At 44.0% G+C, this 22,680-nt stretch overlaps 1 protein-coding gene across 1 annotated transcript in view; it reads left to right on the top strand.

Moving 5' to 3' along the window:
* The window catches only part of KIRREL1 (kirre like nephrin family adhesion molecule 1), a 336,552-nt gene that overhangs the window by 296,212 nt on the left and 17,660 nt on the right, over window positions 1-22,680 (top strand). Inside the window, exons 10-14 of the mRNA XM_089659346.1 lie at window positions 5,797-5,897; window positions 13,732-13,930; window positions 15,273-15,380; window positions 20,682-20,821; window positions 21,339-21,413. Of these exons, the coding sequence (XP_089515472.1) occupies window positions 5,797-5,897; window positions 13,732-13,930; window positions 15,273-15,380; window positions 20,682-20,821; window positions 21,339-21,413 (623 nt within the window). The remainder of the gene's footprint in view (window positions 1-5,796; window positions 5,898-13,731; window positions 13,931-15,272; window positions 15,381-20,681; window positions 20,822-21,338; window positions 21,414-22,680) is intronic.

The following is a 22,680-nucleotide window of genomic DNA, read 5'->3' as shown; positions in this document are numbered from 1 at the left end:
AGTAAAGTGGACCTTCTACTAAGCACCAAAGTAAGAGGGCCCTTCTCCCAATGACCACCAATGTAAGGTGGACCTTCTCCTACTGACCAGCAATGTAAGAAGGTCTTTCTCCAAATGACCACCAAAGTAAGGTGGACCTTCTACTAAGCACCAATGTAAGAGGTTCCTTCTCCAAATGACCACCAAAGTAAGGTGGACCTTCTCCTACTGACCAGCAATGTAAGAAGGTCTTTCTCCAAATGACCACCAAAGTAAGGTGGACCCTCTACTAAGCACCAAAGTAAGAGGGCCCTTCTCCCAATGACCACCAATGTAAGGTGGACCTTCTTCTACTGACCAGCAATGTAAGAAGGTCTTTCTCCAAATGACCACCAAAGTAAGGTGGACCTTCTACTAAGCACCAAAGTAAGAGGTTCCTTCTCCAAATGACCACCAAAGTAAGGTGGACCTTCTCCTACTGACCAGCAATGTAAGAAGGTCTTTCTCCAAATGACCACAAACGTAAGGTGGATCTTCTACTAAGCACCAAAGTAAGAGGGCTCTTCTTCCATTGACCACCAATGTAAGGTGAATCTTCTCCTACTGATCAGCAATATAAGAAGGTCTTTCTCCAAATGACCACCAAAGTAAAGTGGACCTTCTACTAAGCACCAAAGTAAGAGGGCCTTTTTCCCAATGACCACCAATGTAAGGTGGACCTTCTCCTACTGACCAGCAATGTAAGAAGGTCTTTCTCCAAATGACCACCAAAGTAAGGTGGACCTTCTACTAAGCACCGAAGTAAGAGGTTCCTTCTTCAAATGACCACCAAAGTAAGGTGGACCTTCTCCTACTGACCAGCAATGTAAGAAGATCTTTCTCCAAATGACCACCAAAGTAAAGTGGACCTTCTACTAAGCACCAAAGTAAGAGGGCCCTTCTCCCAATGACCACCAATGTAAGGTGGACCTTCTCCTACTGACCAGCAATGTAAGAAGGTCTTTCTCCAAATGACCACCAAAGTAAGGTGGACCTTCTACTAAGCACCAATGTAAGAGGTTCCTTCTCCAAATGACCACCAAAGTAAGGTGGACCTTCTCCTACTGACCAGCAATGTAAGAAGGTCTTTCTCCAAATGACCACCAAAGTAAGGTGGACCCTCTACTAAGCACCAAAGTAAGAGGGCCCTTCTCCCAATGACCACCAATGTAAGGTGGACCTTCTTCTACTGACCAGCAATGTAAGAAGGTCTTTCTCCAAATGACCACCAAAGTGAGGTGTACCTTCTACTAAGCACCAAAATAAGAGGGTCCTTCTCCAAATGACCACCAAAGTAAGGTGGACCTTCTCCTACTCACCAACAATGTAAGAAGGTCTTTCTACAAATGACCACCAACAAAAGGTGGACCTTCTACTAAGCACCAAAGTAAGAGGACCCTTCTACCATTGACCACCAATGTAAGGTGAATCTTCTCCTACTGACCAACAATGTAAGAAGGTCTTTCTCCAACTGACCACCAACGAAAGGTGGACCTACTACTAAGCACCAAAGTAAGAGGGCCCTTCTTCCATTGACCACCAATGTAAGGTGGACCTTCTCCTACTGACCAGCAATGTAAGAAGGTCCTTCTCCAAATGACCACCAAAGTAAAGTGGACCTTCTACTAAGTACCAAAGTAAGAGGGTCCTTCTCCAAATGACCACCAAAGTAAGGTGGACCTTCTCCTACTGACCAGCAATGTAAGAAGGTCTTTCTCCAAATGACCAGCAAAGTAAGGTGGATATTCCCCTACTGACCAGCAATGTAAGAGGGTCCTTCTCCAAAGGACAACCAAAGTAAGGTGGACTTTCTACTAAGCACCAAAGTAAGAAGGTCCTTTTCCAAATGACCACCAAAGTAAGGTGGACCTTCTCCTACTGACTAGCAATGTAAGAAGGTCTTTCTCCAAATGACCACCAAAGTAGGGTGGACCTTCTACTAAGCACCAAAGGGCTCTTCTTCCATTGACCACCAATGTAAGGTGAACCTTCTCCTACTGACCAGCAATGTAAGAAGGTCTTTCTCCAAATGACCACCAATGTAAGGTGGACCTTCTACTAAGCACCAAAGTAAGAGGGCTCTTCTTCTATTGACCACCAATGTAAGGTGGACCTTCTCCTACTGACCAGCAATGTAAGAAGGTCTTTCTCCAAATGACCACCAAAGTAAGGTGGACTTTCTACTAAGCACCAAAGTAAGAGGTTCCTTCTCCAAATGACCACCAATGTAAAGTAAACCTTCTCCTACTGACCAGCAATGTAAGAAGGTCTTTCTCCAAATGACCACCAACGAAAGGTGGACCTTCTACTAAGCACCAAAGTTAGAGGACCCTTCTTCCATTGACCACCAATGTAAGGTGAACCTTCTCCTACTGACCAGCAATGTAAGAAGGTCTTTCTCCAAATGACCACCAAAGTAAGGTGTACCTTCTACTAAGCACCAAAATAAGAGGGTCCTTCTCCAAATGACCACCAAAGTAAGGTGGACCTTCTCCTACTCAACAGCAATGTAAGAAGGTCTTTCTCCAAATGACCACCAAAGTAAGGTGTACCTTCTACTAAGCACCAAAGTAAGAGGGCTCTTCTTCCATTGACCACCAATGTAAGGTGGACCTTCTCCTACTGACCACCAATGTAAGAAGGTCTTTCTCCAAATGACCACCAAAGTAAGGTGGACCTTCTACTAAGCACCAAAGTAAGAGGTTCCTTCTACAAATGACCACCAAAGTAAAGTGGACCTTCTCCTACTGACCGGCAATGTAAGAAGGTTTTTCTCCAAATGACCACCAAAGTAAGGTGGACCTTCTACTAAGCACCAAAATAAGAGGGCTCTTCTTCCATTGACCATCAATGTAAGGTGAACCTTCTCCTACTGACCAACAATGTAAGAAGGTCTTTCTCCAAATGACCACCAACGAAAGGTGGACCTACTACTAAGCACCAAAGTAAGAGGGCCCTTCTTCCATTGACCACCAATGTAAGGTGGACCTTCTCCTACTGACCAGCAATGTAAGAGGGTCCTTCTCCAAATGACCACAAATGTAAGGTGGACCTTCTCCTACTGATCAGCAATGTAAGAAGGTCTTTCTCCAAATTACCACCAAAGTAAGGTGTACCTTCTACTAAGCACCAAAGTAAGAGGGCCCTTCTTCCATTGACCACCAAAGTAAGGTGGACCTTCTCCTACTAACCATCCATGTAAGAGGGTCCTTCTCCAAAAGACCACAAATGTAAGGTGGACCTTCTCCTACTGACCACCAATGTAAGGTGGACCTTCATGAACCGTACAGATGTCTCTCTGGTATGGGTACTATGGCTAAACTGAGGTGTTAACCTCGTTGTGTGCCTAAAAAAGCCGAACATTTTAAAATCTACTCAGTAATTTAACATTTCCTTCGATACACCACCAGTTAATATATTTCAGTCCTGACGCTGGATACGCAGCCCATTATCATTTTCCGTCAGGACGAGTCTCAAAGTTGCCCGTTAATTTAATTTTTTTTTCGGTGCCCAATTCCCCCTTCAGTGACCTCTCTAGAGAGCCTGTTAACTAGCGCCATTCGAAGAGATCGCAAATATATCAGACTAATGCGCTCGCTTCGTTTCTAACTGGCACGGGCAAATTATCCTCAGCCATAAAACGAGCAGATTGCACGATAAAACAAAGAAAGGCATAAAATAAACAACGCATATTATGGATAATGTGGTAGAAAATGTGGACGGACCGCATTAATTCCTCCTGATGAGATAATGGGCGGAAAATGCCGCGGTAATCTGTCTCACAAAGACACGACTGTCTGTCCGGGGACGAGCGCAAAGAGGCCCTTCCATCAGACGAATGGCTCTGAAACAGAACATCGAAATTCGTGAACTAGAGCAAAACCTTCACTTATCTTCTTTGTGCGTTCAGAAAGAGAACTCCCACTGACACCAATGATGGGGCACTATTCTTCCTACTGACACCAGTGAAGGGGCACTACTCCTCCCACTGACACCAATGATGGGGCACTATTCCTCCCACTGACACCAATGAAGGGACACTATTCCTCCCACGGACACCAATGATGGGGCACTATTCCTCCCACGGACACCAATGAAGGGACACTATTCCTCCCACTGACACCAATGATGGGGCACTATTCCCCCCACTGACACCAATGATGGGGCACTATTCCTCCCACTGACACCAATGATGGGCACTATTCCTCCCACTGATACCACTGATGGGGCATTATTCCTCCCACTGACATCAATGATTGGACACTATTCCTCCCACTGACACCAATGATGGGGCATTATTCTTCCTACTGACATCAATGATGGGACAATATTCCTTCCACTGATACCAATGATGGGGCACTATTCCTCCCACTGATACCAATGATGGGGCACTATTCCTCCTACTGACATCAATGATGGGACAATATTCCTTCCACTGACACCAATGATGAGGCACTATTCCTCCCACTGACACCAATGATGGGGCACTTTTCCTCCCACTGACACCAATGAAAGGGCACTATTCCTGCTACTGACACCAGTGAACGGGCACTATTCCTCCCACTGATACCAATGATGGGGCACTATTCCTCCTACTGACATCAATGATGGAACAATATTCCTTCCACTGACACCAATGATGGGGCACTATTCCTCCTACTGATATCGATGATGGGTCACTATTCCTCCCACTGACACCAATGATGGGGCACTATTCCTCCTACTGACACCAGTGAAGGGGCACTATTCCTCCCACTGACACCAGCGATGGGGCACTATTCTTCCCACTGACACCAATTATGGGGCACTATTCCTCCCACTGACACCAATGATGGGGCACTATTCCTCCCACTGACACCAATGATGGGGCACTATTCCCCCCACTGACACCAATGATGGGGCACTATTCTTCCCACTGACACCAATGATGGGGCACTATTCCTCCCACTGACACCAATGATGGGGTACTATTCCTCCCACTGATACCAATGATGGGACACTATTCTTCCCACTGACACCAATGATGGGGCACTATTCCTCCCACTGACACCAATGATGGGGCACTATTCTTCCTACTGACACCAATGATGGGGCACTATTCTTCTCACTGACACCAATGATGGGGTATTGCTCACTCCCACCAATGCCAGGACATTTTCTACTCCCACTGGCCACAGTCCGGCCCCCCTAAAGTCTGAAGGATGTAAACTGGCCCTTTGATTAGAAAGTTCGAAGACCCCTGGACTAGATGATGCTGGACGTCGTCCACCCAGGAAATGAGGCAGAGCTCTATCTGATTGGCTGCAGCTTCTAATGCACATTTTGAGCTTCTTACAGTGTGCGGTGATATCAGAGGAATCCATTTCAGTCCAGGAGAGGAGCCGGCACAACTGTGCAGGACTGAAGGGAAGGCCGGGGGTCAGGTTTAATGTCTGCTCTTCTCAAATGCAGGTTCTGCTTAGTAGTGCTGCACAACTGTTGTGCCAAGCGGTATGGTCCCAGTTGGGAAATGAGTTGTCACCGGAACAAGAGGCGAGAGGAAGCCTTCCAAAGGTGACATTTGTTTTGGTGACAACGGTCTTTTCACTTTGTAAAGATTTTTCTCATTTCCTGTTGTTGGGGAGATTTTCTAACACTTCCTGTGCTGAAGGTCAGCACAGGAAGTGTTGGAAAATCTCCCCAACTGGATGCCGTTTGAACCCTTCTCCAATGCCAGACAGTCGTTTTATGGTCACAATGTATCTCAATGTATCTCTTTCTCTCCCGGTCATCTTTCAGGTCCCCCGATGATCACCAGCGAGGGGTTGCAGTACGCTGTGCGCGGCGGAGTCGGAAAAGTCGAATGTTTCATCGGAAGCACACCGCCTCCAGACCGCATTGTAAGTCGTTCTGCTTTGTAATGACTTGCCATTTTTTTTTTCTCCAGGCGCCGCGCGTATAATGTAGACCATTCCTATCGCAAAAGTGCGCGCAGCTTCCCGTGTGAGCAGCCATGTTGTCCCCCGTATGAATATTAATGAGAATGCGCCTTATGGCGGGCTTTGCAGGGAAAAATGCTGTTTTTGTTCCATGAAATTCTTCTCAGCAACGTGTAGAAAAAAAAAACGTACTTCAAGAGCCTGACCCTGACCACTCTCAGCTCGGCATTCACAAAGTGCCAAACTGATAAGATTTCTGGCGTTCTTCTGGTCATGTGATATGAGCAATATCTGCCCATTTCTGTGTGTCTGAACCCCCCCCGATACAACAGAGGAACATGACGGCAGTCTGAACATGACACCTACAGAATACAATTTTCACAGGCAAAGCAGTCTGTATGTGGCACATCCAGTGTGTGGGCTGCTGTGCCTGTGAAAATGTGGTCCATACAGACCTCCACAATTGTGGTTCATACAGACCTTCACAATTGTGGACCATAGAGACCTTCACAATTGTGGACCATACAGACCTTCACAATTGTGGTTCATACAGAGCTTCACAATTGTGGTCCATACAGACCTTCTCAATTGTGGACCATACGGACCTTCACAATTGTGGACCATACAGACCTTCACAATTCTGGTCCATAGAGACCTTCACAATTCTGGTCCATACAGACCTTCACAATTGTGGACCATACAGACCTTCACAATTGTGGACCATAGAGACCTTCACAATTGTGGACCATAGAGACCTTCACAATTGTGGACCATAGAGACCTTCACAATTGTGGACCATAGAGACCTTCACAATTGTGGTCCATACAGACCTTCACAATTGTGGTCCATACAGACCTTCCAATTCTGGTCCATACAGACCTTCACAATTGTGGACCATACAGACCTTCACAATTGTGGTCCATACAGACCTTCTCAATTGTGGACCATACAGACCTTCTCAATTGTGGACCATACAGACCTTCACAATTGTGGACCATACAGACCTTCACAATTGTGGACCATAGAGACCTTCACAATTGTGGACCATACAGACCTTCACAATTGTGGTCCATACAGACCTTCACAATTGTGGTCCATACAGACCTTCACAAATGTGGTCCATACAGACCTTCACAATTGTGGTCCATAGCAGGGGTGGACTGACAACCCATGGGGCCCCCGGGCAATAGGGGATCATGGGGCCCCTGTGTCCTTGCGCACACTCAAAGCACACCCAAAAAACGCCTGTAAAAGGTACCAGGGGCATTTCATGGGGTCCCCCTACTGACCCAGGGCCCTCGGGCAGTGCCGGAGAGCTCAAATGGTTAGTCCGCTCCTGGTCCATAGAGACCTTCACAATTGTGGACCTAGACTAAAATATCAATACCATAAACTGTAACGTTAATCCAGTCCAGTCCATATACTTTGTTTCCGCTCTTATAGCCCTGATGAAGGGGGTGAGCTCTGGTACCTGAAACGCGTAGGATTTTTCCTATAGCCTTCTGTATGATCTTACGAGCAGAACTGACACCTGCACTGCCTCCTAGACTCTTTTTACTGTTCAGGATTACTTCTGTCCCTGCCAGTGTTCAATCCCTGATGAAGGGTGAGGCAAGTACCCGAAACGCATTGGAGGTACCTTTTGATTTTTATTAGCAAGACTAACATATCTATAATGGACTTACTGACACCACACTGGCTTTTATGTTAGTCCTAGGCTCTTTTTACTGTCCACTATTACGTCAATCACTGCCAGTGCTCAAGCCTCAATGAAGGGTGAGGCAAGTACCCGAAACGCGTTGGATTTTTCTTAGCAAGACTAACATACCTATAATGGACTTACTGACACCACACTGGCTTTTATGTTAGTCCTAGACTCATTTTACTGTCCACTTTTACTTCAATCACTGCCAGTGTTCAAGCCCTGATGAAGGTTGAGGCAAGTAACTGAAACGCGTTGGTTGTACCTTCTGATTTTTTTTTTTAGCAAGACTAATACATCTGTAATGGACTTACTGACACCACATTTCCTTTTATACTAACCATAGACTTTTTTTTACTGTCCAGTATTACGTCAATCACTGCCAGTGCTCAATCCCAGATGAAGGGAGAGGCGGGTCCCGAAACGCGTTAGGCCTACATTCTGATTTTTTTTTTTTTAGCAAGACTAATAAATCTGTCATGGACTCACTGACACATTTCCTTTTATACTAACCGTAGACTTTTTTTTTTTACTGTCCAGTATTACTTCAATCACTGCCAGTACTCAAGCCCCGATGAAGGGGGAGGTGAGTCCCCAATGAAGGGGGAGGTGACTTCCCGAAACGCGTTGGATGTACCTTCCAATTTTTTTTTATTAGCAAGACTAATACATCAGTAATGGACTTACTGACACCCCATTTCTTTTTATGTTAATCGTAGTCTTTTTAATGTCCGGTATTACTTCAGTCCCTGTAATGAAGCCCTGATGAAGGGGAAGGATAGTCCCCAAAACGCATTGCCTGTACCTTCTGATTTTTTTTTTAGCAAGACTAATAAAATCTATAATGGACTTACTGACACCACGCTGCCTTTTATGTTAATCCTAGACTCTGTTTACTGTTCAATATTACTTCTATCCCTGCCAGTAACTTAAGCCTGATGAAGGGAGAGATGAGTCCCCAAAACGCGTTGAATGTACTGTCTGATTTTTTTTTTTTTTAAGCAAGACTAATAAAACTATAATAGACTTGCTGACACCACACTGCCTTTTATGTTAATGCTAGGCTTGTTTTACTGTATTGCTTCTATTACTGACAGTGCTTAAGCCCTGATGAAGGGTGAGGCAAGTACCTGAAATGCATTGGTTGTACCTTCTGATTTTTTTTGTTAGCAAGACTAATAAACCTATAACGGACTTACTGACACCACAGTGCCCTTTATGGTAATCCTAGACTCTTTTTACTGTCCAGTATTGCTTCTATCACTGCCAGTATTCAAGCCCTGATGAAGGGTGAGGCAAGTGTCCGAAACGCATTGGAGGTACCTTCTGAATTTTTTTTTTAGCAAGACTAATACATCTATAATGGACTTACTGACACCACAGTCCCCTTTATGTTAATCCTAGGCTCTTTTTACTGTCCACTTTTACTTCAATCACTGCCAGTATTCAAGCCCTGATGAAGGGTGAGGCAAGTGTCCGAAACGCGTTGGCTGTACCTTCTAATTTTTTTCAAGCAAGACATAAACCTGTAATGGACTTACTAACACCACACAGCCTTTTATCTTAATCCTAGACTTTTTTTACTGTCCACTTTTACTTCGATCACTGCCAGTACTCAAGCCCTGATGAAGGGTGAGGCAAGTACCTGAAACGCATTGGTTGTACCTTCTGATTTTTTTTTTTAGCAAGACTAATAAATCTATAATGGACTTACTGACACCACACAGCCTTTTATGGTAATCCTAGACTCTTTTTACTGTCCACTTTTACTTCAATCACTGCCAGTACTCAAGCCCTGATGAAGGATGAGGCAAGGATCTGAAACGCGTTGGTGGTACCTCCTGATTTTTTTTTTTTAGCAAGACTAATAAATCTATAATGGACTTACTGACACCACAGTGCCCTTTATGTTAATCCTAGACTCTTTCTACTGTCCAGTATTGCTTCTATCCCTGCCAGTACTCAAGCCTGATGAAGGGGGAGGTGAGTCCCCGAAACACGTTGGTTGTACCTTCTGATTTTTTTTTCTCGTTTAACAAGACTAATAAATCTATAATGGACCGTGTTTATTTGTGATGGTCTCATCCTTTGCATCTACATGATCTTCCGTGGAAAAAATGTATACCTGGTACCTGGGCTTATTAGTTGCGGTGTGGCTATTCAATCTCAGATCCATTTGGTTGCAAAAAAAACAATTGGAGGAGCATCTAACCCTTCCCTATTCTACCCAAAAGAAAAAAATAGGTCTGGTTTTCGATTCTGTGCTGTTAGAGTTGAGAAAATAAGCAGCAAGCTTTGTGAGGTTGACCAAATTCTTCTAAACGAGGGCAACCCCTTTAAATATCGGACATCAATAGCAGTTCTGATGCCGCTGACCTGGATGGCTTTATCGGCCCCCCGCGTTTCCATTAAGCCTCAGACCACCCCATGAGAAAAACAATATTCCGAGAAGCCGGCGTTCCCGTTTTTTTTTTTTTTTTATTTCAGCCGCTCTGATGAATGATTATTTCAATAATCACCCGTTGCTGAGGAGACAATAGCTCTTCATAATCACTGACAAACCAACGGCGTTAACAGGCGGGTGAAGCAACGGTGCCCCCTACCGGTCGCTGCTGTCACTACAACCCTCCGTGTCAACCGTGTGAGAAATGCTTCTGTCGCCGTCTGACTGCAGATGTGGTTGAGAGTTTGACGGAAGAGGTGGCATGGCCATCAGGCCACTTATGAGGAGCTGGGAGGTGTTATGTGAGTAATTCGGAAACCTGGAGCCCAGGCCAGGATGAAAACTGGAGACCAAATTCCTCTCTCAGTGGATATATATATATATATATGTGTCCTTTTTTCACGCTAATTAAAGTGGAGATTTGTGCAGCATTCACAGCTGCCTCTCTGTGGAGTCCCGGGGGAGACAAGTTCTCCAAACAGCATCCACTGCGGCTGAAATCATTTTATCACAGCTTACAGAATGAAGTGTTTAGCAGAGGAAGCGACTGAGGAGAATTGATTACGGGCTTTCAGGGATGTTAACTCTAACCGCTCCTCGCTGGCTCTGCCAAGACCTTGGAGTTAAAGAGACACACCAGCCAAGAAAGTAAAAGAAATAAGACCATGAAATGCATACAGAAGGCTCAGGGTTTAGCTGTAACCACGCTTCGAAAAATGCCCTCTGGGAGTTCTGGGAATAGCCAATTTATATGTTCCAGGTCTGTTTCCAGCTCAGCCATCACAATTGTATCCATCCATGATGACCAAAGAGGGTTTAAGATCTGTTCCCAATCTCAACCATCACAATTTTATCCACCATGCTGGAGGACCAATGAGGGTTTAAGATCTGTTCCCAATCACAACCATCACAATTTTGTCCATGCTTGAGGACCAAAGAGGGTTTAAGATCTGTTCCCAATCTCAACCATCACAATTTTATCCACCATGCTGGAGGACCAATGAGGGTTTAAGATCTGTTCCCAATCACAACCATCACAATTTTGTCCATGCTTGAGGACCAAAGAGGGTTTAAGATCTGTTGAAAATCGCAACCATCACAATTTTATCCACCATGCTGGAGGACCAAAGAGGTTTTAAGATCTGTTCCCAATCTCAGTCATCACAATTTTATCCACCATGCTTGAGGACTAAAGAGGGTTTAAGATCTGTTGAAAATCTCAACCATCACAATTTTATCCACCATGCTGGAGGACCAAAGAGGGTTTAAGATCTGTTCCCAATCTCAACCATCACAATTTCATCCATCCTTGAGGACCAAAGAGGGTTTAAGATCTGTTCCCAATCTCAACCATCACAATTTCATCCATCCTTGAGGACCAAAAAGGGTTTAAGATCTGTTCCCAATCTCAACCATCACAATTTTATCCACCATGCTGGAGGACCAATGAGGGTTTAAGATCTGTTCCCAGTCACAACCATCACAATTTTGTCCATGCTTGAGGACCAAAACGGGTTTAAGATCTGTTGAAAATCTCAACCATCACAATTTTATCCACCATGCTGGAGGACCAAAGAGGGTTTAAGATCTGTTCCCAATCTCAGTCATCACAATTTTATCCACCATGCTTGAGGACTAAAGAGGGTTTAAGATCTGTTGAAAATCTCAACCATCACAATTTTATCCACCATGCTGGAGGACAAAAGAGGGTTTAAGATCTGTTCCCAATCTCAACCATCACAATTTCATCCATCCTTGAGGACCAAAGAGGGTTTAAGATCTGTTCCCAATCTCAACCATCACAATTTCATCCATCCTTGAGGACCAAAAAGGGTTTAAGATCTGTTCCCAATCTCAACCATCACAATTTTATCCACCATGCTGGAGGACCAATGAGGGTTTAAGATCTGTTCCCAGTCACAACCATCACAATTTTGTCCATGCTTGAGGACCAAAACGGGTTTAAGATCTGTTCCCAATCTCAATCATCACAATTTTATCCATCCTTGAGGACCAAAGAGGGTTTACGATATATTCCCAATCACAACTATCACAATTTTGTCCATGCTTGAGGACCAAAGAGGGTTTAAGATCTGTTCCCAATCTCAATCATCAAAATTTTATCCACCATGCTTGAGGACCAAAGAGGGTTTAAGATCTGTTGAAAATCTCAACCATCACAATTTTATCCACCATGCTGGAGGACCAAAGAGGGTTTAAGATCTGTTCCCAATCTCAACCATCACAATTTCATCCATCCTTGAGCAAAGAGGGTTTAAGATCTGTTCCCAATCTCAACCATCACAATTTCATCCATCCTTGAGGAGCAAAGAGGGTTTAAGATCTGTTCCCAATCTCAATCATCACAATTTTATCCACCATGCTTGAGGACCAAAGAGGGTTTAAGATCTATTGAAAATCTCAACCATCACAATTTTATCCACCATGCTGGAGGACCAAAGAGGATTTAAGATCTGTTTCCAATCTCAGCCATCGCAATTTATCCATCCTTGAGGACCAAAGAGGGTTTAAGATCTGTTTCCAATCTCAGCCATCACAATTTTTTCATCCTTGAGGACCAAAGAGGGTTTAAGATCTATTGAAAATCTCAACCATCACAATTTTATCCACCATGCTGGAGGACCAAAGAGGATTTAAGATCTGTTTCCAATCTCAGCCATCGCAATTTATCCATCCTTGAGGACCAAAGAGGGTTTAAGATCTGTTTCCAATCTCAGCCATCACAATTTTTTCATCCTTGAGGACCAAAGAGGGTTTCTTCCCAACTTTTTGGCTATCTTCCTTCTGTCCCCATGCTTTGTTTGCTGTCTATCTCAAATCCCTATTTCCAAAACCTTCTCCATCGAGGCCCCCATTCCACAACAATGCCTCCTTTATTTCCCACCAGGTCTGCTTAGTCTCTTCTGCTCTTAGGAGACTAGGAGCCCCTGACAGACAGGATGCTGGAATATTGCTAGCAGACAGACACTTAACCTGAGACCAGATTGGACCCAATGGTACACTATACAGCCAAATATTTGCGGGCATGTGACATCTCTATGAGCTTGTTGGACATCCCATTCCAGAGCTATGGCCATTAATATGGAGTTGGCCCCCTTTGCGGTAATAACCCTTTTGCGTTATAACTCCACTCTTCTAGGAAGGCTTTCCAGAAGATATTGGAGTGTGTCTGTGGGAATTTGTACCAATTCAGTCAAATAAACACCCAAGACCAAAAGACCAGGAACTGAGGTCCTGGAAGTTAACCCTTTCCCCAGTCTGGGCAAGCCAACAACTTTACTAATGTAGCAAAGAACTCACACTGTAGGCAACCTGCCTACATATCTCTGAACAATTGTTGTGGAGAGAGCTCATAGTAAAGATAGGTGAAGCTGGGAAGCCAAGTGCAGAGATTTTCCATTAGAGTTTCTGACAGGAGGTAGCAGGTTAAGCAAACCTTTCAACATTCACCTGAAACATCTACTTTTGGTCTACTGACCCTATAGCAGTTTGCTTCATTGTATTATTGAAAGTCACATGGTCAAAATAGGAACTGTAAAAAAAACAGCAAAAATACTTGTTTTCATTGACTTGGTGTTCACTATTACTGACATGTGGGGCTAATAAGAAAAATATTCTTTGAATTTTAGGCCTGGGCATGGCTGGAGCGGACCATGGAAAAGGGAACGGTGGACAGGTATACTGTAGAAAGGACCAAAACAGAAAACGGCGTGCGCTCCACCCTGACCATCAATAACGTCATGGAGTCGGACTTTCAGACGACATACAACTGCACAGCATGGAACAGCTTTGGTTCAGAAACTGCCAATATTAAACTAGTAGAGAAAGGTAAGGGAGTGGCATACTGACTGTACCCCCATATTATAACGTGAACCTGTAGCCAGACTATAGACATTGTGAAAAGTATACTTCATGGCTCCACTCTAAGCTATGGATGAAAGGAAAAGGATCACCCCTCTTGCTAGCGAGAATAGGGGAGTATGAGTCCAAGCGATTCCAGTGTCAGCCAATACAAGTGAAGATAGGGATGCTGCTTAACCGACCCCAGGAGTCCAATGTTGAGGAATGGCCTCAACCGCTGTTCTGGCCAGAATGGCGGCTGAGGCCATTCCTCAACATTGGCCTCCTGGGGTCGGTTGAGCAGCGCCCATCCCTTCACCAGGCTATGGACAGTAATGTATTAACATGTTCTTAATAAGCAATAAATGAGCTTTAATACATGCCCTCAATGAACTCTGCAGCTCCACGCACTGCGGAGAAAGTCCTCCTCAACCTTCTGATAAGGTTCCCCAGCTTCTCTCTGAGTGTCTGCTTCTCCAAGCTGCAGGCTCCTGAGTCAATACTTGGATGGGGAGCTGAGCTGCTGAGTCACTGCTAAGGGGGGGAGCAGGGTGATCACTTCTAGGAGGAGTAGCAGGTGGAGCTATGAGTTCATACTGCAAAGAGGAAGCAAAGTGAGATGAGATGCTGAGCCACTGCTGAGAGTGGGGGCAGGGGAAACTGAGCTGCTGGAAGGGTTTAGCAGGGTATGTTGAGTTACTGATTGGAAGTGAGAGTAGGGGAGCTGAGCTGCTGGAAGGGTTTAGCAAGGTATGTTGAGTTACTGATTGGAAGTGAGAGTAGGGGAGCTGAGCTGCTGGAAGGGTTTAGCAAGGTATGTTGAGTTACTGATTGGAAGTGAGAGTAGGGGAGCTGAGCTGCTTGAAGGGTTTAACAAGGTATGTTGAGTTACTGATTGGAAGTGAGAGTAGGGGAGCTGAGCTGCTGGAAGGGTTTAGCAAGGTATGTTGAGTTACTGATTGGAAGTGAGAGTAGGGGAGCTGAGCTGCTTGAAGGGTTTAACAAGGTATGTTGAGTTACTGATTGGAAGTGAGAGTAGGGGAGCTGAGCTGCTGGAAGGGTTTAGCAAGGTATGTTGAGTTACTGATTGGAAGTGAGAGTAGGGGAGCTGAGCTGCTGAGAGAACTACTTTCACAAATGTAATGCTTCTGCTGTGAACGTTGATAATAATTTGCTCTATAGTGTCCACTGTTACAACGGTCACCAAGAACTTTGCTGCAAAACTCACATATTGTGTGTCCATAATCTGGCCACAGGTTCACTTCAAGGTGGCCAGCATCCTCAAACACGACTGTGCACCTCACACATCTTCCTTTTTTGCCTTTTCCAGAAGTTGTCCCGGTGGGAATCATTGCCGGAGCGACCATCGGGTCAGGCATCCTGGTCATCATATTCTTTGTCTTCTTCATTTTCTTCCTGTACAGACGTCGTAAAGGCAGTAAGTACCAACACAAAGGACGGCTGACAAATGCATGAGCAACTCGCCAGCTTCCCCAGAGGAGCCAATTAAGAGGCTATGTCATATTTTGTGATAAGCGATGAACGCAATGGCTGCACAAGCTCTCTGCTGGTAAACACTTCTTCATGAAAAGACAAGACGCCTCTCTCACATGCTTCCCATCTTCAATGTAGCACAATGATGTGCAAATAGTTCCAGCTAATGCAGAAAAAAGTCTTGGATGGAATTCAGGATGGTTAATATATGTGATTCATTGCCTGAGCCATTCCAGTTTCCAAATCCTATGAGACGGGGGTATCGATCCATGAATAGTGAAGGATCTCCTGATTTGTGGATGTCACTGAGTATGCGGAACCCCCCATGGTGCCAAGATTCAAGTGATTTGTCAAAATTAAAGAAAACCAATGTTGGTTATGTCTTGTAATAGATAAATAGTGTATTCTCTGTGATCTGGTTCAAAGCGAGCTACGTTGTCTAATGCAGGCCATAGATGGGGAGAAAACCGGCTGATTTTTCATTAAAAAAATGAAAAATCGGTCGTTCAAGCGGCCGACGTTACAGGAATGGTAAGAAAATCGGCCGATTTTCATCCCGTCTACAGCCGGCAAAAAGTGTCCCTGCAGAGAACTCCACTATTTCTTTGACAGTGCTTTGACATTTATAGCGGTTGCAACAATGTATTTATTTGTATCCATTTCGGATACAGATGTTTTTATTCGGAAACAAATAGATACATTGTTGCAACCGCTATAAATGTCAAAGAAATAGCGGAGCTCTCTGCAGGGACACTTTTTGCCGGACTGGAATTCTTCTTCTTCATCCTCTTCTTCTTCTTCATCCTCTTCTTCTTTATCATCCTCTTCTTCATCTTCTTCATCCTCTTCTTCATCCTCTTCTCCTTCTTCTTCATCCTCTTCTTCTTTCTCTTCTTCATCCTCTTCTTCTTCATCCTCTTTTTCTTCTTCTTCTTCTTCCTCTTCTTCTTCCTCTTCTTCATCCTCTTCTTCTTCTTCATCCTCTTCTTCATTCTCTTCTTCTTCCTCTTCTTCTTCTTCATCCTCTTCTTCTTCTTCTTCTTCCTCTTCTTCTTCTTCGTTCTCTTCTTCATCCTCTTCTTCTTCTTCCTCTTCTTTTCTTCTTCTTCCTCTTCTTCTTCTTCCTCTTCTTCTTCCATCCTCTTCTTCTTCTTCCTCTTCTTCTTCCATCCTCTTTTTCTTCTTCCTCTTCTTCTTCCATCCTCTTCTCCTTCTTCCTCTTCTTCTTCGTCCTCTTCTTCTTCTTCATCCTCTTCTTCTTCATCCTCTTCTTCTTCATCCTCTTCTTTTTGTCTTCCATTTGCAGGTCACTGCTCATGCGCAGATTTTTTTATCGATAAAAAGATCGTCCGATTTGCCCATAATTGCCGCGAAAATCGGCCGATCTTTTTCCAACTTTACCAATAAAAAAAATCTGCCAAAATACCGAAAAACGGCCGAACAATTAACCCACTAACGATCCGAAAATCGGCCGATTTTCAGCCCATCTATGGCCTGCATTAAACTCCATCCAATATTTTCTAGCCACAAAGAAGGTCATGTCAAAGGTGTTCTTCTTGAGTAAGACCATGATTATCATTACTGCAACATCAATGGCAGCATCTCAGTGCTGGATCATATCAATAAAAAAATATATAAAACCAGAAATGTTTCTCATAATCTTGACAGGGGTCTCCAAACTTTTCAGTATGAGGGCCACTTAGTATATTTTACAAATATTCACGAGCCAAAAAGAGTGAATGTTTTCATTAGATCTTTTGATCGATATCATTCTGATTCCAAAAAACAAAGAACTTCAGTAAAACAAAGCAGAGTCCCACCTTACATCAGGGTTCCAGTCAGTGCTTCCCACTCTGGACTATGTATAGAGGAGGGTTATCTCAGTCTGGTTAGCTCTGATGAAGAAGGGACCCTCCCTTCAAAACGCGTCAGCTTCACCCTGAGAGTCTCCCTTTTCGCACGTGTCTCCTAATCCAATGATTCGATTTTGGATTCTATATGCCTTTTATATTGCTACTTTTTTGAGTATATCTCTTTACCGCATTCCGCCCAGCCACTGTACATATACGGCGGCAGGGCGGCACTCACAGGCAAAACCACGTTTTAAGATGCGTGTTTTGTAAACAAATAGGGGGCGCACGCAAGGCGCGCCGCCGCCCTGTTTGTCCCGCGGTTCTCTGCCACAGATGTCAGTCGCCGGGTCACAGACGCTCCTTATCGGCTATGTCCCGGTGATCGGCGGCAAACAGTGACAGAGAGCACAGCTGCAGTAGCTGTGCTGTCTGTCACTTCCCTGACAGCTCGAGGATGAGCTGATCAAGAAAGAACAGTTTTTCTTTCTCGATCAGCCTTGTCCCGCCCAGTACACACCCCCGCCCCCCCCCCCCGCCCCCTAGTAAAACACTCCCCCTCACTCCTATAACCCTTCCCTGCTAAATAAAGTTAACCCCTTCCTCCCCAGTGCCATTAGTACAGTGTCAGTTTTTTTTTTTTGCACTGATCACTGTATTAGTGTTTTTGGGGATGTCAGTGACCCCAAGTCAGTACCCCCCAATGTCAAAATGTCCGCCGCAGTCCCGCAGTCCCGCCATAAGTCGCTGGTCGCTGCCATAAGTCCCTGATCGCCGCCATAATTCGCTGATCACCGCCATTATCAGTATAAAAAAAAACCCTAAAAATCCCAATATCTTTCCCGCCATTTGTAAACGCTATAACTTTCACGTAAACCAATTAATTTACACGTATTGGGTTTTTTTTAGCAAAGACATGTCGCAGAATGCATTTTGGCAGAAATTTATGACTAAATTTGATTTTTGCATTTTTTTTACTGGACATGTTTTATAGCAAAAAGTCCAAAATATTGTTTTTTTTCCTCAAAATTGTCAGCCTTTTTTTTTATAGCGCAAACAAATAAAAAACCGCACAGGCGATCAAATACCACCGAAAGAAAGCTCAATTTGTGGGGAAAAAAAGGATGTAAATTTCATTTATGTACCGTATTGCATGACTGCGCAATTGTCCGTTAAACTAGCGCAGCGCTGTATAGCAAAAAAATGTCGTAAATTGCAGTATCTATACCATAGTTTGTAGACGCTATAACTTCACAAAAAGCAATCAATATACACTTATTGGGATTTTTTTTACAAAAAACATGGAGCAGAATACATTTTGGCCTAAATTTATAACCAACTTTGAGTTTACTATATATTTTTTATAGCTGAAAATAAAAAATATTGTTTTTCTTCAAAATTTTTGGCCTTTTTTTGTTTATAGCGTGAAAAATAAAAAGCGCACAGATGATCAAATACCACCGAAAGAAAGTTCTATTTGTGTGAAAAAAAGGACGTAAATTTCATTTGGGTGCAGCGTTGCATGACCGTGCAATTATCAGTTGAATTAGTGCAGCGCCGAGTAGCAAAAAGAGGCGTGGTCATTAAGGGGGGTAAATCCTCAGGAGGGCAAGTGGTTAAATCAATTATTATTATTATATTACAGGATTTATATAGCGCCAACAGTTTGCTCAGCACTTTACAATATAAGGGAGACAGTACAACTACAATACATTTCAGTACAGAAGGAATAGGAGGGCCCGGCTCATGGAGCTTACAATCTAAAGAAAGGGGGAGGTGATACAAAAGGTGATAGCTGCGGGGGATGATCAGGTGGAGGTGATTCAAGTACAGTTCTTAGGTGGAGGTGAGGTAGGCTTCCCTGAAGAAGTGAGTTTTCAAAGATTGCCTAAAGGCAGACGGGTGGGGGCTGACCGGACATGCTGTGGTAAGGAGTTCCAGAGGATGGGAGAGGCTCTGGAGAAGTCCTGGAGGCGAGGGTGGGAGGAAGTGATGAGGGAGCTAGAGAGAAGGATATCATGGGAGGAGCAGAGTGGGTGATTTGGGCGGTATCTGTGGATGAGGTTGGTGATGTAGCTAGGGGCAGTGTTGCGGATGGTTTTGTAAGTTGTGGTTAGTATTTTGAATTTTATACATTGGGTTAGTGCAGTGTTTCTCAACTCCAGTCCTCATGGACCCCCAACAGGTCATGTTTTCAGGATTTCCCTCAGATGAATCAGTGAAACTGATCAAATCACCTGTGCAAAATAATGGAAATCCTGAAAACATGACCTGTTGGGGGTCCATGAGGACTGGAATTGAGAAACACTGGGTTAGTGGAAGCCAGTGAAGGGATTGACAGAGAGGGGCAGCAGTCGCTGATCGGTTGGTAAGGTGTATGAGTCTAGCAGCAGCATTCATAATAGACTGAAGGGGGGATAGCCTGTGTAACGGTAGACCAGTGAGGAGGGAGTTGCAGTAATCGAGGCGGGATATAACCAAGGCGTGGATGAGTTGTTTTGTGATGTCATTGGTCAGGAAGGGGCTGATTTTGGAAATGTTCTGGAGGTTGAGGCGGCAGGATTTAGCCAGTGAGTGGATGTGGGGCCCAAAGGAGAGGTCAGAGTCTAGGATTACGCCTAGCACCCCAGCATGAGGGGAAGGACCAATGGTTGTGCTGTTGATCGTAATGGTAAAGTCGTGAGTGGGGGATCGGGGGGGAGGAAATATTACAAGCTCAGTTTTTGATCAATAAATAATCAATAAATCTAATTGCTTACTGAGGTAATGCACAAGGTTGGTGCGCTCGGTTTTTATGTTCTCTACTACAGTTTGTATCGAGCTTCCCCAGCTTCGTGTTAGAGCTGCACAACCTTTGATCGGTCTTGGACGAACTTCCATGTATTCTAATATACATTGGTCTATCGGCCCTCTACTGATCTGAGTCCCTGAGCGCAGGAGGTGTTGTATCAGTGCTTCCCACCCATCGGAGTTCTTTTTAGAGTCCCCCCTTACATCATGGCCCCCAGAAGTTCACCCTTTACATCAATTCTAGATGTAAATGTTGGTTTCATTATCCAACTCAATGGATTATTCATATATACAGCCAGGGGCGGACTGACAACTCATGGGGCCCCCGGGCAATAGGGGATCATGGGGCCCCTGTGCCCTTGCACAAACTCAAAAAAGCCTATGAAAAAGGTACCAGGGGCATCTCATGGGGCCCCCTACTGACCCCGGGCCCTCGGGCAGTGCCCGAGTTTCCAAATGGTCAGTCCGCCCCTGTATACAGCAATCATCCTGAAATAAAGAGTACTTAAAGCAGATTTCTGGGCATAAAGTTCAATTTCTGAATGTGTTTGTAACTTTTGTAAGCTTCCACATTAATTCAATAATGAATTCCATTGTCCCACCAGGTCGTAAGGATGTGACACTGAGAAAACTGGACATCAAGGTGGAGACCGTAAATCGGGAACCTTTAACCATGCACCCAGACAGAGAGGAGGACACATCAAGCGTTTCCACCGCAACAAGGGTCATGAAGGCTATCTATTCAGTGAGTAGACTTTGCTTGACATGCCATAGCATGACCGGGGACATCACATGAAGTGTGAAGTCAATCATCCCATATTTAGGACAGATCTTTCAAGTTCCAAAGTAGTATTTAACATGAAATTATCAAAACTATTTCCTCAGCAGTGTTTTGATGTGTTTTGTACAGTGAAGAACTTGGAGAACCATTCTTGTCTCTGTCCACCATAGTCTAACATGGTCAACATTGGCCCAAAAGTTACTTTTAGTCCAACCAACATCATATGTGCAAACAGAGGTGGTTGACACAGAGGTCGTACTCTTTATATTGTTAATATTCAGTGTCACCGTAGATGAGTTTTAGATATAGTAAGTTTTAGCAGGTGTTCCTTAAGTTATTTCAAGGGTTCCTCCAGGTTGGAAAGGTTGAGAAAGGCTGGTTTAGCATGTGATGGGAGTGACAGATTTGTTTTTGTTTTTTTTGCAGCTGGCCTTCATAAGTAAAAAAAAAAAGTATCTCAAAATATTCTCCTTTTTCTCAGTCTTTTAAGGATGACGTGGACCTCAAACAAGACCTACGTTGTGACACCATTGACCGAGAGGAGTACGAGCTCAAGGTGCGGCACCCAACATTATTCAACCAATACAAATAAAAATCTAACTAAGACTGGGCAATCACAAGATCTAGAGTTACCACAGGTCCCAGGGTGGGACACAGCACGGTGTAGCACTGACCCAATGATGCTGACCAATAGCCTATTCGGCATCATCTAGTCACTAAACTAAACATCAAGTCACTAAACCAACAGTATCTCGACTTGCACCTTGTCTTAAGCACGAAAGAGTTGTCTGGCATGCAGGATAATCAAGTCATGTGTACTACTAGTGTAATGTGTAAATTATTATACAAGACTCTATCTATTTATTATCTCTTTCTCTTTGTCTTTCTCTATCTCTTATGAATATGGGAGTGAAGCAAACATTACTATACAGTTGCATACCTTTAGAGATGTGAGAACAATGTTTCGAAATTGTGATTTATAAACTGTCTGGTGAAGATGGTCCAGAACCCCAATTACACTTCTGTGAAGTTAGGGGAGATGGTGGCAACAGATTGTTGCAGAAAACAAAGTTGACCGCATCAGATATGGGACATGGAGTACCTTGGCCTGGTGGTGCATAAAGCTACACTTGAACATGGCCCAGTATCCGGTGGAGACTTGACAACCTGATGGATTTCAAATTGGACAGACATCAGAAGAAAACATTATTCAGCGTTGCGTGCAATTACTCGGACAGTTCCTCCAAATGGATTGAGATGGTCATCATGTTAACCAAAGCTTCCGGTGGATTTACAAAATATCTAAACGGACATATTGGGCTAACTCTGGTGCTCTTGAATGTAATTTCGACTTTGCTCCTGTGGACTTTTTTTTTTTTATTATTATTGAGGACTGGTCAAGTGCTACTTTTACAGATGGACCAGATTTTGGATTCTGACTTAACCATAGCCTTCTGTTTCAAATACCATGTAACCATCAGTGCCAAAACAAGGGTCGGTCATCAAAGTTATATCTGCTGAATTCACAAGCGTTTTTTTTCCTAAGCAGTGACCAAACACCGAAATGCATTGGAAGGACCACAGACACATTGTTGGTCTAGTAATACAAACAAGAGTCAAATTTTTAATGCTTGAATGTTATCCCCAACACTATCCAGGCTGGAGCTTGGTTCAACAGAGAGGAAGTTTTAGTATCTTTCAAAACGTTGGTAGATATTACAACCATTTGTTTTATCCCCTCGCAGCTTTGATGACCAGACCTCAACCCCATCACTTACTTTTGTAACTCTGTGATTGCTGAACATCAGCCAAAAGCTAACATG

The sequence above is a fragment of the Staurois parvus genome, unplaced genomic scaffold (assembly GCF_062004578.1).
Source record: "Staurois parvus isolate SC_StPar_1 unplaced genomic scaffold, SC_StPar_1.0 ptg001150l, whole genome shotgun sequence".
Lineage (NCBI taxonomy): Eukaryota > Metazoa > Chordata > Amphibia > Anura > Ranidae > Staurois > Staurois parvus.
This window is presented reverse-complemented; position numbering and strand designations above follow the sequence as displayed.